This window comes from Leptonotus elevatus, chromosome 18 (assembly GCF_054856555.1).
Source record: "Leptonotus elevatus isolate MCC_2025b chromosome 18, RoL_Lele_1.0, whole genome shotgun sequence".
Lineage (NCBI taxonomy): Eukaryota > Metazoa > Chordata > Actinopteri > Syngnathiformes > Syngnathidae > Leptonotus > Leptonotus elevatus.
The window spans coordinates 9,416,980-9,434,399 of NC_141256.1; the positions used below are offsets into that span (position 1 = coordinate 9,416,980).

Consider the following 17,420-nt stretch of genomic DNA (forward strand, 5'->3'; position numbering starts at 1 on the left):
GGGCATCTCATTTCACAGATTCAACACAATGGGGGCTTGACAAAATCAACAGAAACTACCAGTAGTATAAAACTCATTTTTATTGAAATGTTCACAAATACAAAAAAAAAAAAAAATGGAGAGTATCTTAACTGTAACATTTTCCTGTAGTGGTTTTAACAAATGTCTTTATGTGAAATGAAATCAATTTAGCTTACCACTTTCAAAAGGACATGTTGAAGGCAACCTTGTCAATTAATTAGCCCACAACAAAACGTTCAAGTAAGCTTTTAAAAACAAGAAAATGGATCTTGGAAAGAAATTATTTTTACCTAAGAATTGACATTTACAACCAAAACGGTGAGCAATGACCAGACTCTCCTAAATCTATGATACATTATGATCAACAAAGTCAATTATCATTTGTAGTTATTTTACCAGCCCAATCTTCTTGGCTTCCGTTTCGTAGATGAGCAGCCTCCACATCTTTACGATGAAAACTTCAGCCTCTTCATCAAGAACCTACAAAAAGTAGCCAGGGTGAGACAATAATTCGTTTGATGGAGTGTACAAAATGGTGTCACGTTAATTAATGCAAAACAAAATGTCCGCTCATGATAATGACTCACCATGGCGACGTCGTCCAAAATGCCCTGCGGGGTGCCGTGAGCCATCACCTGCGGAGACACAAGCGTGAGACGAGTGCATCCGCGGAGGGAAGTGACCAAGGTACGAGATTGATACCTTGGAGCAGACAAAGTCCACTAATGTTGGCTCCTCCTCTCCGATGTACTCGATGATCTTTTTGTTGATCCACGGCCTCACGTGTCGTTCCATTAACGCCTGCGGAGAAATTCACAGCCGGCCCGTCACGGCGTGACTATGAGCAAGTAAGTACTTTTAGTTCCTGCTTACCGTGTCCACCATGGACCAATCCAGCGGGTAGGAGAACAAATCGGGCTTGGCGGTGGGAATCTTTTCGATGAGGCTCTTGATGTGTTTGCGCTTCTCCTCAGAGTTGGGCCCCTTGGCGCCGTCCGTCGCCAGGCTCTTGTCCTCGTCGTAGTCCAGCGGCACCAGCTTCCTCTTGCGCGGCTGCTCGTCCGCCTCCTCGTCTTCGAACTTGCCGAAGACGCTGTCCACGGGCAGCTTCTTCCTCTTGCCCGCGTTGGGCTGACCGGGACTTCCGCTCGCACCTGCGTTCGGAAACTCCCAAGTGTTCACTTGGGCATTTGCTTTCGGCCCGCTTCATTAGCCGATTTGTGACGAGACTCACCCAGTTTGAGGCTGAGTCCAATCTTGGGTCGGTTCTCGTCCTCGGGCAGCTTGTTGGGGGGCGAGTTCTCGTGGGGGATGATGATGCCGCACGGCGAGTCGTTGCCGGGCGTGTTGGGCGAGGCGTTGCCGCTGGCCGACGACACCGACGGCGCCGCCGTGATGGGCCTCATGGTCGGCTTGAGGCAGGGCTTGACTTCGGGGTTGTTTTCCTCCTCCTCTTCCTCCGCCTCCTCGTCATCGTCGTCTTCGCCCTCCTCCACCTCCTCTCCCTCCGAGCGGGCGGGGTGGTGCGGACGATGCTCCGGTCTGTCGTGGTGGCCGCTGTGGTTCTCCCTGCGGTCCCCTCGGTGGGCCCTGTGCCGTTGCTCCCGGGGCTCCGCGGGCTCCGCTTCGTGGACGACGGGAGGTCGTCTTAGTCGCTCCTCCTCTTCCTCCTCCATCTGGACCAATAGGATGCGCCGGAGGTGAACACGAGTGACATGGATCAACGTGCATGGGATGATGACGTGACCTTCAGCGGCAGCACTCGCGCGTGCTCACGCGCACATTCTCTCACGCACGATGAATGATGTGAGAGATGAGCGTTTACCCTGCGCAGCTCCGCGTCTGGGTCTGGATGTCCCTCGTCGAGCAGCCGCTGTCTGATTTTCTCCAGCTCCTCCTTCTCCCTCTTCCTGTCGCGCTCATCCGCCTCCTCCTCCTTCTCTCTGTCTCGCAGGCGCTTCTGCAGTGCGCTGCCCCTAGTGGCCGCATCCAGCAATGACATCTTCAGAACAATGACTGCAGTTTTTTTTTCTTTTTTTTTCCTTTTACATGTCTGCCACCCAAATGTAAATGTAGGTCGTGGATTGATTTATTAAAAAAAAATATATATATATATATATTTATTTATTTATTTATTTTAAATAAAAATACATTTATTTTGTAGGTCATGGATTGTTTTATTTAAATAATATAATTTTTTTTTTATTAAATTAAAATAAAAAAAAATTGTAGGTCATGGATTGTTTTATTTAAAATAAATATTTTTTTATTAAATTAAAGTGCTTTTTTAAGGAAGAAAATAAAAAAATTAATAAAACAAAGAAAATGTTATCACATTTTCTGTATAGGTACAGATTTAAAAGCGTGGTTAAGGTTTAAGGTGTATATGTAGCTAAAAAAAATTAATGGAACCAAAATACTGAAGAGAAAAAAATTCTAAATGGTGTCACTTGAAATTGGGCTCATTGTTGATTATGAGACTTACTCAGTTTTTGGTTTTTTTGGGGCCACCTACCAGTAGTATTTGGGATCATCTCTGTCATCGTCGTAATCTGCTAGGAATTCTTTTAGCCGTTTGCCTTCCTTCCCCTGCAAGAAATGAACACACGCGCTATATTTTCCAAGAGCGCCGTGCCGGGAAAAAGAATGCAAAAGGAGAAGAAGTGCAAACACACAAAAAAACTTCAACTTGAGTGTTGAGATGATTCATCATCAATGCGGATGACCGAACACACATTTCTTTCTACCGTGAGCAAGTTGTTTGCCACTCCCACGTTCTTCATAGAACCCTCAGTGGCAATTTTGTGTGATGTATCCATTTGATTTGATTAAATTGTGACCTCTTGTGGCACACAACTGCATCGCACAGATGAACAACCAGGAATCCAAAAGTATCCAGGTGACATATAATCAATCAAAAAGGTTTTCCAAGGAGAGAAGCTGAAAGACACACGTTGCTATTTCAGCAAAATCCCTCTCACCATCTCTCGCCGGCGCTCGTCTTCCCTCTCGGCATCTTTGGCATAATCCCGCGCCTTCTTCCTCTCCCTGAGCTCCCAGTTTTTTAGGCGCTGTGGTCAAAATGGCGCCAGATGAGCCACGACAACACACACTTGGCGTCAGACATGGTCCGAGTCCATTCCTACCTCCTGATAGGCTGCTTCTTTGTCTCGGAGCTTCCTCTCCAGCCTTCTGCGTTCGTGCACGTCCTCTTCGTCGTCTTGGTCTCGTTTCTTTTCCCGCTCCCGGTCCCGGCTCTTCTCCCTGTGGCAAGCAATAATGGAGGCAAAATATTAACACTTTGGCCATTTTTACTTGGGGGTGTACTCACTTTTGTTGCCTTGGGGTTAGCTATTAATGGCTGTATTTGGAGTTACTTTGGGCATATTTTCATTCAAAAATAACGACCATTACGACCACGTAAGGCTTTTTTCTCTCTCCAAAAAGACGATATAAATAGTAAGGCTATTATTTTTTAAATGACCACGTATAGTAATGTATTTTTTTTTTTTATGATAATCCTTAAGACGTTTGGAAAACAGAAACAAAAAAGAACAACCATTTATAGGAACTTTTATTTAAAAAAAAACAACTAAAGCATAAAATTAAAATAAGGCCATGTATAGTAAAGCATCTATTTGATAATTTATTTATTTTGACAACCATATATTGTAAGGCTCTTTTAAATGACAATTTATAGTACCTGGCTTTTTTTTTTTATGGCTACATGCAGTAAAGCATTTTTTAAAACATGACCTTGTATATATAGTAAGGCATTTATAAAAAAAAAAAAGTAGACATTATTATTTTTTAATATCATGCATACCAAGGCTTTTATTAAATATTTAAAAAAGAAAAGAAAAAAGTAATTCAGCCCAAAAAAAGTTATGTATAGGAAGACATTTAAAAAATAGCCATGTATAGTAAGGTTTTTTGTTTTTTAAAAATAAATGACCATGTATAGAAAATGACCGTGTATAGTAAGGTTTGGGGGGTTTTACGTCAATGTATACCATGACTATGTATAGTAAGGAGAGTTGTTTTATTCTTTAAAAAAAATAAATGAATAAAAAATATTTTAAAAAAGACCATGTCTAGGAAGGCTGATTTTGTTGTTGTAAAAGAGTCATTTAAAAGTGTTGTTTCCTGCCCACGCGTATAAAAGCACACTTTGACTTTACCTGGAGTGGCTGCGAGCAATACTCTTGTCTCGGCTCCTGTCCCTCTCCCACTCTCGCTCTCGGGTCCTGCGCTCGCGGTCTTTGTCCCGGTCGCGCTCGCGCTCCCGTTCCCTCTCCCGTTCCCTCTCGCGCTCCTTCTCCTTCTCGCGGTCCCGCCGCTCTCTTTCGCGCTCGCGCTCCTTCTCCCGGTCGCGCTTCTCCCGCTCAAACTCTAGACGCTCCTTCTCCCGCTTGTCCTTCTCCTCCTCCCTTTTCTGTGGGAGGAAAGCACAGCGAGGTTTCAGAGGGGCGGGATGGTGCGAGGCGAGCGTTTGCACTCAACTTGCTTAAGAAGTTTCCGGACTGTGATGACAGACGAGTTTTTGTATGCGCTTACTCGTCCATGCAAACGGCTACAAATCAAAGTTTACCGTAGATGTAACTGTAAAATACATACGAGAAACGACAAGGGGGGTGGGGGGACGGGGGGGGGGGGGGGGAGGAGGCGCCGCAATAGACAATGCATTTTCTCCTCTGTCCTTAAGCGTGCCTCTCTCAGCACAAGGAAATACAAAAACAAAGAACAGACGTCAGTCTTTGCTTGAACTTGTTGTTCGGGACTTACAGGTGATGAACTATGGACTCAGCCCTTCGCTGCCCCTATAAGCCTTTTAAGTTAGGCCTGGGAGGAAAGCAAGTCACACGGTATATACAAGGGAAACACGTTATGGCTTTTTTTTTTGGTTTGCTTCAGCATCATCAACAGACACAACCTTTTCTTTCATTTCATTTTGCATTCTGGCAAGAACATCAGGAACATTTCTGCACAGATCAATGAAAAGTATGGGAGAAACTGTCTTACCCCTTAGCAGAAGTCTACGGCGGCTCTTGGCGACCAAAGACACACACACATCACACACACACACACACTAACTCTGCCTTCAAGAGCATTACACTCAAGGCTTTTGATGGGAATCTTTGGTTACTCAGGAAAACAACATCCATAATGAGTGACACACGATCATGCGGCCAAACTGTGACGGACAAGCCTTGGGTCTAATGCAGCGCTAGATAAGAATAAACAATCAAAGTTACTGTAGGAAAAAAAAAACACACACACACATATGCTATTCTTTTAGTGATATCACACCGATTTCCTGATACTGTATTCTACTTACCTCTCCGTAATACAGGAACAATAATCCAAGTCAGAAAAATGAGTTAACATTCCCGCTAATAAGAACGTGTACTTAAGCAAATCAAGTAGGGCTGCTCAATTCTGAAGAAAATATTAAATCGCGATTATATTGGTAATAATTGAGATCACAATTTCATTTCTTGGTACAAAACAAGAAAAAAATTTAAACGTGCAAAAAAATGACGACGTAATTTTTTGAAATATAATTGTGCAAGTTTTTGGGGGATGAAACAAAATGTATTAAATTTGTTGTTTTAAAATAAAATGAAAATGTTGCAAATGTATCAATTTAAACAACTCAAAATAAACACTGCACCTCAAATAGACGGATGCTTTAATAATAATAATAATAATGCATTAGATTTATATAGCACTTTTTTGGACACTCAAAAGACGCTTCACCACGGTGGGTGCATTATTCATGCGCTCACACATTCACACTCTGGTGGCGGTAAATTACTTAAGTCGCCACAGCTGCCCTGGAGCAGGCTGACGGAAGCGTGGCTGCCAGTGTGTGCCTACGGCCCCTCCGACCACCACCAAACATTCGAGATTCAAGAGCCGAGTACGTGTACTGGTATTGGTCTGGGTGGGGATTGGGTATCCAACATCCCTAAATTGAATGCAATTGTAGACTTTTAAATTGTGATTTAATTGAAATGCATTTCACACCCTACAGCAATTCAATAAAACGTAATTTCAGTAAATAAACAACCCCGGTCGGTGTTCACTAATTTGAGGGGATACCGTATAATATGAATCATGTGAAAACGTACATCTTACCTCTATCCAGTACTTCCCACAGTTGAGTAAATGAACGCCATTGGTCACTATTTGTGAAGATGTTTTAATGCTCTTTTCAACTTTCTTGCTTTGAACGACTGATTTATGCAAATGCATAAAAAAAAATTAAAAAAAAGTCTAGACTGAGATTCTATCTGCTTGAATCCTCGACTTGCATGCTCACTTTAACTTTTAACACTAAGGCAGAGCGAGCCAGGCACTGAAAAACAAGCGATGGAAACAACACCTCAAAACGTCACATGCAAAGGCACGTACCTTCAAAGTCTTCAGATCACTGTGCTGCTGTGGAGAGGGCACCCCCCTCCCTCATGTGCCCGTAACTTAAGTCATCATATTCAAGACTATGGCCGCAGTGACTGCGACGGTTATTGACAAAAAAAAGGTTTGTGCTTTCAACATAAGCATCATGATTCGAACAACAGTTTACAGAAGACTCGCAAAGGCTCACGCACTCTTCGGCCGCCGGGGGTCGCCGCTAAAGGGCACGAGAGTTGGCAAGGACGTTGGTCAAACGGGGCCAAAGTGCAATGCAGTTGCCCCCTTGCGGGTCTTCAAGAGGGGGGCGCCCAGTTGATGTAGGAAGTAAAGGAAGGCTCATACTTACATCCTATCCTCGAAACTTTTTCCAAAGCTCTGAGATTCATCTTGCTTTAGTCACCATATGATCACTATCATAATGGTGGGGTTTAATCAATAGATTAGCTTTTAAGTAACTTTTCAACGTCTCCATGCATTGTGTGTGTGTGTGTGTGCGTGTGTAATAAATGCAAAATCTATATGTCACTGCTAAATAGATTCACTACACAATTCTTGGGAGGTGGCTCAACATTAAAAAGGTGAAATGTTCCTTAAGTGTGAAGCAAATTAGTGTATTTGAATGACATCCAATTCCTGAATGTTGGTCAAATGTGTCAACTGTGAGTGTGCAAGCTACATGATCAGCTGCTGTCCAAAAACCTGTAATGTCAACGAGAGAATCAAAAAAGGTGATTTTACCTTGTGAGTGTCTCGAAATTTACTAATCTCTCTGGTAATCAGGTCTCTCTTGTCATCCTCCATATCGATCGTGTTCAAGTCATCCTGTGGATTCACGCAAAAACGTCATTTGTCGCATTGTTTTTACGCTAAAACTCTTCAAGGTGGGCTTGTCGCACCTCGTCTTTTCGGTCCTTTCTTCTTTTTCGCCGCAGGGAATCTTCATCCAGTGAAGGTGCACTGAGCTCCTCAGCATATTCCCGCATTAAACCATCAATGGCACCTTGGACAACCTGATCCCTTTTCTTGGTCTCCTCATCCAAAACCTCCTCTTGATCGTCTCCATTTTCTGCATCTGATTTCTGGTAACATGAAAACAACATCATCCAAGTAAAAACTAAGGCATCATTTTTGGAAAAACAAGATTACAGTGGCGGGGGGGGGGGGGGGGGGACAACAACACCCGTACCCCATTAGCACTCTTCTTCTTGGCCTTCCACTCATCTAGTTGTGCTTCAGTTTTAGGATCCACTCTGACAAGAAGGCTTTTGTCCCCAATGTGCATGTCATGAAGCAGCCGCAGAGCTCGTAGCGTGGACTCTGGTTCTTTGTACTCACAAAACCCGAATGCTGCCAAGAGACGGAAGTGAGAATATTTACTACGTGCAGCTGACTGGTGTTTTTCTTTCTCTTAATAAAGCACTTCCAAACATATCAAATGCAATGTATAAAAATAATTGGCCTTGCAAGTCATTCAAATTAAGACCATGTACGCAATTGTTGCAGTTTTTAAGTCCTATAATACAACGTTTAACTTATTTTTACATCCATGACCACTAAGATTAAAATGTTAGTTTGTAATCAATCTTAAATGTGCCACTGTAATTCATCATTACCTTGTAGCTTGCCTGAGGCTCCCTGAACTCTTTTCCAGCTCAGAACTATTCCACACTTCTGTAACAATGGCACAAACAAACCACCAGAACAAATTAGTTTCACAACATCAAATGCGATCATATACACTGGTTAGATGGCACTTTTATTGTTGAATAAATCTATAGCAGTCTGTCATAAAACCCTTCCATTACCGCTAGCAGCTGTCGAATTAGCATGTCAGAGGCTTTTTCAGATATGTTTCCCACAAACACTGTGGTTGTAGGGCCAGCCTCTTCATCTTTGGCTCGGAGGAGAGCCTCCCTCCTATGGACCGGAGGTTTGCTGACCACAGGCAGAGACGACACTATTATGGGGTTAGGGGTCATGATGCCCATGTGAACTGGGATCATCGGCGCTCCTGCAATAACAAAGCTGTGCATTATTAGTCTGTATTTTAATAGTTATGTAAATGCTGCCATTTGTTTTTAGTCCGAGCATGTGAATCCTTTGGGGTCTTACCTGCAGGGAAGCCAGCATACTGAGGGGGTAACCCAGGAGGGGGCAACAGTGGCCGGTTTAAATGTGGGGGGAAAGACATCGTGGGTCTACCTCGGACCGACCTGATGAAGAACAATGACAAAGATGTTTTAATCTGAATATTGAAGAATGACGCTTAAGAGCGCCAAAAATCATTGAAACTTTAGTGTTTGCTATCGTCGTTCAAAGACCCCAGAAGCACAAGCTGCTAACAGTTGCGAATCGTGCTAAGGAAATAAACCAGTAGCTAGGTGTCAAAGTCCAGTGTTTGGGTGAAAGCAGACGCTGCGTCTGTTTCAACTATCGTATGTATTTACAAGAGTGTTCACAACAAAAACGAACTCGAACACGGCGAGGCCAAGCAAAAAGTGAAGCGACCATAACCACGCTATGTTACCCGGCATGGCTAAAATAGGCTAAGCTACTATCAACTAATAAACGTTGCCAGTCTACCGTAGAAGATAACGCAATAGAAGACAACATCCATATACCTACCCCGAAATATTCCGTGCCTTAATGTACTAACGCGACTAAAATTTGTCTTTAGGTGTAAAAGGCTTTCAAAAACTGTTAAAACTGGATTAGCACACTAGCTAGCTCCCGGCCCGCTATTACACAAACGCAAGCATATATGGAGATTGGAGAAGCAGAGAAGGAGAGCGTGGTTGTAATTCCGGTATGTGGCCGGTGGGCGGAGCTGCAATTAATTCCTTTCAGCACTCAGCTAAGAGCAGCAATTGGATATGGACAAATCGAACAAACCTAGCGTGGCCAAGTATGCTAAACACGCTGTAATGTATTATGTCGTACTCTGTTATGTTTGTACATGTTTATGTACAATAAAAGGTCAGTCGCAGAGGAAGAAAGTAATTGTTCATTAATGGTCATTTAAAAAATATATTTAAGGGGAAATGAAATATTACATGTGAGCCCGAGCGTGTGGACTCGAGGATGTTTGTGACGTCATTTGATTAGTCGGCGTTTTTGTCAGAAAATCAACATGGATGCCCACCAGAAAGTCAACAACAAACACAATCGTATGCTTTAACTTGATCATTTTGGGCACACTGAGTTTACATGTTCACATCAAAACAAAGATCAGACGTAATTTTCATTTTGGCCCACTGGGTTTACATGTCCACACCAAAACAAAGATCAGACGTAATTTTCAATTTCTACACAATCATTAAAGAATTACGTCACACATACATGCGTCATTGTCTGCCCTTTACCGGTGTCACAAAACAAGTTTTGCGCTGTAAAAACAAATTGCGCACCTTAAGTACGACATTTGGAGAGAAAGGTTTTGAGTGCACCGTGAGTATTTCCTGTGGCATTTTAAAATCCATAATTAATTCAAATTTAGTATCTAATTACATTGTTCGATGAAAAACATTAAAATACGACATGACCCCATACAATATGTACATGGGTTTTATTGAAACGTTAATTATCTTGTTTCGCTGTTGTATCCTTGCACTCAAAGCAAAAATGTAGCACAAGGTTGCCATGGTGTTTGTATAGTTGGTTAGTAACAGCTGTGTAGCGAGGGCTGCAGTTGACAAGCATGTGACGTCACTTCATGCGCGGGTTTTTTCTCTTTTTTTCGTTGTGGAAAGTGCTAGAAAAAAACGAAGCACAACCTCTTCATTTCCAATATCCCTGCGTCCGATTAAAAAGGCCCTGGTGTTTTTCGATGTATTCTGATATAAACAACGTTATGACAAATTATATTTAAGTTCATTTCTTGTGATAATTAAAATACTTTTATTTCTATCATGTGCGTCGAAAGCATTTAAGGACTAGCTTGTCCTCATGAAACTAAATCATTCGTGATGCCACAAGATGGCAGCAACACATACAACACGTATGACTATGCACAACTGCAACTGCACGATGTTATATGTAGGCGTACTAAAGATAATATTATTACAGTATTATATAGTTAGTATAATTACAAAGCAGGCGTACTTTAATAAGTGCTAAATTGCAAATCAGCATGATGTAATGATGTAAAATACCCCATATGCGTTGGTTCGTAGCCTTTATAAAATGTTACAACGTCATTTCTATTATTTTGAGTGCATGTACAAAGAAGAACTAAAGTCTTTTATCTGACTTTTCTCCGTAACGTAGCGAAAAAGACAACCTGTACAGATTCAATACTACACATCGTGTAGTACACAGTGCACCGCGGATGGATACGAGTTGCACTACGTCGAAACCCATGTGTATAAAGATTCCGGTCTATTGAAAGGAAGTCCCTTTCCTTTTCCTTCATCAGAGAGCAGAGGGGGACATTTACCTTTTTGCATTTTATTCAAGAAAGGTCAACACAACAAACAAGGTTGGTGCACGCACTTTCGATCGCAATGGTTGTTCGTATGTCTATGGCATAATCATTTTTCGGTTTCACGACGTTTTTCGTACCAATGTGATGTAAGTTCGCTGAGTCACCACGATAACATGAGCATCATTTGTCTAAAGTCTTATTTATGTTTTAAAATGTAATAAATGCGCGCGATATACTGTCATGTAATGTTTATTTAACGTTTTGACGCATTGCCGGACTGTTAAGGATGCAGCACTGCAGATCGAGGCGTTGGGTCGAGATTTGGTTGCATAAAAGCAGGTGTGGTGGTGGTTGTGATTAGGGGTCGATATTTAGCTAATATTGTAGGTATTGAGGACAAGGTCACGGCGGGGGGGCGTTAATTTCATTAAAATGGCGACACTTACGTTATTAAAATTAAACTATTTTCAGTAATGTTAACAGTAATTTGCATGTGTTTAATTCTCATTCGTTCGTGTCAATTGTCATAAATTTGACTGTCAGTCGGTCAAGTAACGCTGTATCAAAGAACACCTCGACGTTGCATTAAAAACTAATATGGCGTATGTGTCGAGCACGAAATAGCGGTGCTTTGTGTGGCTTCCGGTCAACTTTGCCTGCTCGGTGATATCTAAAGTTCTAAAGTTAAGGTGGTGTGTGTGTCTTGTCAGTGTAACGTGGTCACGCGTCGCATATTTTCCGGTAGATAAAGTGTTTTATTTGGCGTTTTTCTGTGTAAGCACGTGCTTGCCGGGAGCCATTGTCTGCGTGGCCGCCATGTTGGTTAAGGGCTACTTCCGCCATCTGCGGCACAAGGGCGACTGCCTTTAAAGTTTGAAAACCCTGGCTTTTTTATTTGTATTTTACTACGATTTACCGCACATTAAATTGTACTAGATTATTTTTTATTATTTTAGTGTCTTCTGAAACCCTTAAATGTTTGTTTTGGACGTTGCTCGTAATGGCCCCGCGTCTGTCAAATTAAGCAAGGGAAAACTGTGAATTAAAATTAACACTTTCTGTCTTCATTGTGCAGATGCCTGAAGAAATGCAAGAGGCTGAGACCTTTGCCTTTCAGGCAGAGATTGCTCAGTTGATGTCCCTGATCATCAACACCTTCTACTCCAACAAGGAGATCTTCCTCAGAGAGTTGATCTCCAATGCCTCTGATGTAAGTCTGGCAGGTCTTGAGTTCAGCGCTGGGTGAATTGATCAGCGCGTTAATGTTGCTGTTTAATTTTCAACAGGCTTTGGACAAAATTCGCTATGAAAGCTTGACTGACCCGACCAAGATGGACAGTGGCAAGGATCTGAAGATTGACATCATTCCCAACAAAGTCGACCGCACCCTCACCATTATCGACACTGGCATTGGCATGACCAAGGCTGACCTGATCAACAACTTGGGAACCATCGCCAAGTCTGGCACAAAGGCCTTCATGGAGGCCCTGCAGGTAAATAGCTTTTGGTATATATTGATAAAAAGGAATTCAGTAGACGTACAATGTTAGACCAATTACGATTTGAGGTTAACTTTTTGATATATAGTAGTTTTAACCTATCATTGTGAATGTATATGTAAGGGAAATTAAATACAGCAAATTTAAAATCACAAATATTGGCACATATTTAGGTTTTGAAAGGCCATGTAAACGCACGGGAAAAACACGATGACTTTTTGACGCACATTTAATTTCACGCTAATTTTTGGAACTTGCAACATTTCTTCCAGGCTGGAGCTGACATCTCCATGATTGGTCAGTTTGGCGTGGGTTTCTACTCGGCCTACCTTGTTGCCGAGAAAGTGGTCGTCATCACCAAACACAATGACGACGAGCAGTACGCCTGGGAGTCCTCCGCCGGCGGCTCCTTCACAGTCGCCGTCGACAACGGTATGTTGTCCAAAACGTGACTCGCTGGAGTAAGAAACCCGTTTGGAACGTAGTGAAATCATGGTTGTTCAACTGCCTGCAGGAGGAGAGCCCATTGGCCGCGGAACAAAGATCATCCTGCATTTGAAGGATGACCAGACTGAGTACATAGAGGAGAAGAGAGTCAAGGAAATTGTGAAGAAGCACTCGCAGTTCATTGGCTACCCCATCACCCTCTTTGTAAGTATGGCGAGCTTGTTTAGTGCATATTAAGCAAAGCCACACTCTTAAATTGAACCTGCTAATGTGGCGGCTAGGTGGAGAAGGAGCGCGACAAGGAGATCAGCGACGACGAGGCAGAGGAGGAGAAGGCCGAGGAGAAGGAAGAGAAAGAGGAAGGCGAGGACATGCCCAAGATCGAAGACGTCGAGGAGGATGAAGAAGATGAGTCCAAAGACAAGGATAAGAAGAAGAAAAAGAAGATCAAGGAGAAGTACATCGACCAGGAGGAGCTCAATAAGACCAAGCCCATCTGGACCAGAAACCCTGATGACATCACAAACGACGAGTACGGAGAGTTCTACAAGAGCCTGACCAACGACTGGGAGGATCATCTGGCTGTGAAGGTAATGATCACTGCCGAGTTTGTTTTTCACGAGTTGCTTCCGCATGAGACTTGGAGATCAAGTGTTCACCGTGTTCTCCTCGCAGCACTTCTCTGTGGAGGGTCAGCTCGAGTTCCGGGCCTTGCTCTTTATTCCTCGCCGGGCGCCCTTTGACCTCTTTGAGAACAAGAAAAAGAAGAACAACATTAAGCTGTACGTCAGGAGAGTCTTCATCATGGACAACTGTGAAGAGCTCATCCCAGAGTACCTCAGTAAGTTTGCTCTTCGAATGAGCGTCACGCGGATCTATTGGCCAATTTGGTTTTTTAAGGGTCTAACCGTGTCCATTTGTGTTCTCAAGACTTTGTCCGCGGTGTGGTCGACTCGGAGGACCTCCCCCTCAACATCTCCAGGGAAATGCTGCAGCAAAGCAAGATCCTGAAGGTCATCCGCAAGAACATAGTCAAGAAGTGTCTCGAGCTCTTCGCAGAACTGGCAGAGGACAAGGAGAACTACAAGAAGTTCTATGAAGGATTCTCCAAGAACATCAAGGTAACTAATAAAAAACTGTTGCTCAATTAATATAAATTGTGGGCGATTTGAGTAGTAAGGTTTTTGACAAAACAATTTTTTTTAGCTGGGCATCCACGAGGATTCCCAAAACCGTAAGAAGCTGTCAGAGTTGCTCCGCTACCACAGCTCCCAGTCCGGAGATGAGACAACCTCCCTCACAGAATACCTCACCCGCATGAAGGAGAACCAGAAGTCGATCTACTACATCACTGGTAAGTCTTCAGCCTGGCTTTATAAGATCATATTTTGAGGCTACATTCTTGTTTTTAACTTTTAAAATGAATTCTTCCCAGGTGAGAGCAAGGACCAGGTGGCCAACTCTGCCTTCGTGGAGCGCGTTCGCAAGCGCGGCTTCGAGGTCCTGTACATGACGGAGCCCATCGATGAGTACTGTGTGCAGCAGCTGAAGGAGTTTGACGGCAAGAGCCTGGTGTCGGTCACCAAGGAGGGCCTGGAGCTCCCAGAGGATGAAGAGGAGAAGAAAAAGATGGAGGAGGACAAGGCCAAGTTTGAGAACCTCTGCAAGCTCATGAAGGAGATTCTGGACAAGAAAGTGGAGAAGGTAGGAACTGACAGTATTGTCACTTAATTTGTCTTTTCTGAAGCGTTTGGCCTTCCCCAACCGTAGTTGTGTTGTTACAACAGGTTCCTAGTTGAACATGACTTGTAATCTGGTGAGTTCACCCCCCTGCGGAGTTTTGAAACGTTTCGAATGCTGTTTGACAATCTAACTTGTTGAATGTCATTTAACATTGCCTGGGTTGAACATTTGGTTTTACGCTAGTGGACAGGAAATCAAGCAATTGGCAAATTGCATGTTACTAAAATCTTGCCGTTTGAAACCGCATGCCTGAAGTGCCGTGATCCTCCCCGCACAGGTGACGGTTTCCAACCGCCTGGTGTCGTCGCCCTGCTGCATCGTTACCAGCACGTACGGCTGGACGGCCAACATGGAGAGGATCATGAAGGCCCAGGCCCTCAGGGACAACTCCACCATGGGCTACATGATGGCCAAGAAGCACCTGGAAATCAACCCCGAACACCCCATCGTGGAGACCCTGCGGCAGAAGGCAGATGCCGACAAGAACGACAAGGCCGTCAAGGACCTGGTCATCCTGCTGTTCGAGACCGCTTTGCTGTCCTCCGGCTTCTCCCTGGACGACCCACAGACCCATTCCAACCGCATCTACAGAATGATCAAACTCGGACTTGGTAAGAACATGCAGAGTGTATAGCGGGTGTTGCATTTTAGACTGGGCAGGAACTAGCGCTGCAACACAATCACAAGTAGTGCTGAGTAACTTAAAAAAACAGACTGGCTTAAAGGGTTAGCCGGTTAGCAGCCAGCCAACTTGACATTAATTTTCTGACACCCATGTCACTCACCAGCCCGGGCCCCACCATTGAATGCCATACAGATTCTGTAGTCGAACATGAAGATGGTGACCAAAGTGGAAAAAAAAAATGTATATATTGAAACTTAAGACCTTGAAATGTTTGCGTTTGAATATCTCCCAACTGGTGCTTGCTTTGTTCCTCAGGTATCGACGATGACGACGTCCCCGCAGAGGAGGCCACTTCAACATCGGCTCCAGATGAGATTCCTCCACTAGAAGGCGACGGCGAGGATGACGCTTCACGCATGGAAGAAGTCGATTAAACAGCCCCCCCTCCAGATTTCTATCACTCGGCCTCATGTTTCTATTGATCATCCTTTAAACTGCAGTAACTTTAAAAAAATAGTCATTCATGTCGTTTGGTAAACCAGTGTTGCTCTTGTTGTAGAGCGTTTATCTACAAGACCCTCCTTTTTAAAGAGAAGCAGTTTTGTTTTTGCTGTAAAGTTGGTGGTAACCGCACATTTTGTTTTATCGAGTACCCTGTTGCACTGAGTTTTAAAATGTGGGAGTGAACATGGGAATGGTACATTCCATTATCGGGTCTGGTGAAGGTTTGGGTGAGTTCTGACCTTGGGCAACACTGCACGCTGCATGGAGAAAGAGGACTAAGATTCCTTTGCCTGAGTCCAGGCTTGTCTGTATTAAAGTATTGTTTTGCAAAAAATAAAACACGCAATACTGAACTCCAGTCTGGCTTTATTTATCTCTTTACTCACAGCACTTGTGCTATCCCTCTATTAGCCACTAGGTGGGTGTCTTGTATTAGAAGTAAAAGCAATGTTTGAGGGCGGTCTCGATTGAATGTTTGGTGCAACTGGGAAAGGGACAACATTTGAATTATAAGTCAAATTGAAAAGTTGTTCTTTAGATCCCGGATTGATTATATTGGCTTTTAAAAAGTACTTTTTTTTTTCTCCTTTATTTTTAATGGACAACTTAACATTAGACTTAGGAAATGCTACAATCAGCTGAAAACGTTACTATTTCCCCTTTTAAGTTTTGTTTTGTCATACTGTACACTTGCCGAGGTGGTGAAAATGACCCAGTCTGTGGGATTGTATCCTTGACCTTAATCTATCATTGCAAAGAGGGAGCTTTAAAAAGTTATCAAGAAATTACTTGTTATCCGTCCTACACATTTGAGCCAACACCAAAATGATGAGCCACACTACAGTTTCAAATGGATGAGAATTCTTTAGTGAGACTTAAGTTGCAAAACTTCGGTACACACTTCTTTTAACATGTTTGTTATAAACCCCACACACTATTACAAAAGTCTTCTGAAGCTAAATTTAATGAATCCGCATACTGGAATATGAGCTTCACTTTTCACCCAAACCTTCACCAGTGAAGACCACAAACGTTTCATAAGCCAAGTGTGTAGTACTGCTCATAAAAATGTCAGGCTTTGTATATGGCACCGAAATATTTGCCCCATGTGACTTTCTACATCCTGTGGAAACGTTTGACTATTATCAAACACGCTCTACCCACAAATGCACTAATTTGGTGAGGGGGGTTCCTCAGGGTTTCATCAGTGGGCTGTGTCGCACCTTTTGGTGACCTTTGCGACTTGTCTATTCTGGTTGCTGTATGTCTGACTCGGAAGTCTGGAAAAGATGCTTAAAATGGTGACCGCGGACCCCCCGATCTTCATGTAGGCTATGTGTAGGCACCATGTGAAGATTCTCTAGAACAGTTAGCTTATATGTTGCTATTTCATTGTTAAACTCATTTCTATATTTTACAACAGTTTTATTTAACTAAAATTATCCCCCAAAACGTGAACAACTGTATGATTGACAAAGAGGGCGAGTTCCCGCACATGAGTCAAAACGCAGCCTTTAAGTTGATGTACAGTGAATCATACGTGTTGAGGTTTATGAGTCACGCGAGGGTGGGATTATACTGCTAAAAAAAAACATAACCATCACACTTGCGGGATATCAATTTCATAGTTACAGGCTGTGCTGATGCAAGTTTTGCTAAGTCATTCACACCCTTTTCTCCGTGACCTAGGCAAGATTTTAGCATTAAAGATTACAGGTTAGAGTAAAAAAAATCATGT

General features: G+C 43.1%; 2 protein-coding genes across 2 annotated transcripts; one reads left to right on the top strand and one right to left on the bottom strand.

The window, feature by feature from the left end:
* Window positions 1-62: 62 nt before the first annotated feature.
* rbm25b (RNA binding motif protein 25b) lies at window positions 63-9,234 on the bottom strand. Its single transcript, XM_086060982.1, has 17 exons — window positions 9,067-9,234; window positions 8,554-8,654; window positions 8,247-8,452; window positions 8,055-8,112; window positions 7,628-7,788; window positions 7,338-7,520; window positions 7,180-7,263; window positions 4,203-4,456; window positions 3,168-3,285; window positions 3,003-3,092; window positions 2,537-2,610; window positions 1,847-1,997; window positions 1,256-1,697; window positions 895-1,175; window positions 724-822; window positions 609-656; window positions 63-501 (listed from the first exon to the last, which is right to left on the bottom strand). The coding sequence occupies exons 2-17, from the start codon at window positions 8,630-8,632 to the stop codon at window positions 409-411; spliced, it is 2,421 nt and encodes an 806-aa protein (XP_085917108.1). The 5' UTR covers window positions 8,633-8,654; window positions 9,067-9,234; the 3' UTR covers window positions 63-408.
* A 1,516-nt stretch (window positions 9,235-10,750) lies between these two features.
* Window positions 10,751-16,035, top strand: hsp90ab1 (heat shock protein 90, alpha (cytosolic), class B member 1). Its single transcript, XM_086061289.1, has 12 exons — window positions 10,751-10,918; window positions 11,940-12,074; window positions 12,151-12,357; window positions 12,636-12,795; window positions 12,878-13,014; window positions 13,092-13,400; window positions 13,486-13,651; window positions 13,741-13,931; window positions 14,017-14,164; window positions 14,246-14,514; window positions 14,831-15,164; window positions 15,494-16,035. Exons 2-12 carry the CDS (start codon window positions 11,940-11,942, stop codon window positions 15,610-15,612), a joined length of 2,175 nt encoding a protein of 724 aa, XP_085917415.1. The 5' UTR covers window positions 10,751-10,918; the 3' UTR covers window positions 15,613-16,035.
* The last annotated feature ends 1,385 nt before the right edge of the window (window positions 16,036-17,420 follow it).

Coding starts and splice junctions, on each gene's coding strand:
- hsp90ab1 (XM_086061289.1), top strand. CDS start 11,940: ATGCCTGAAGAAATGCAAGAGGCTGAGACCTTTGCCTTTCAGGCAGAG. Junction 12,358..12,635: donor CCTTCATGGAGGCCCTGCAG/GTAAATAGCTTT, acceptor CATTTCTTCCAG/GCTGGAGCTGACATCTCCAT. Junction 12,796..12,877: donor CACAGTCGCCGTCGACAACG/GTATGTTGTCCA, acceptor AACTGCCTGCAG/GAGGAGAGCCCATTGGCCGC.
- rbm25b (XM_086060982.1), bottom strand. CDS start 8,632: ATGTCTTTCCCCCCACATTTAAACCGGCCACTGTTGCCCCCTCCTGGG. Junction 4,457..7,179: donor AATTTCGAGACACTCACAAG/GTAAAATCACCT, acceptor TTCCTCCCACAG/AAAAGGGAGGAGGAGAAGGA. Junction 502..608: donor TTTTGGACGACGTCGCCATG/GTGAGTCATTAT, acceptor TACTTTTTGTAG/GTTCTTGATGAAGAGGCTGA.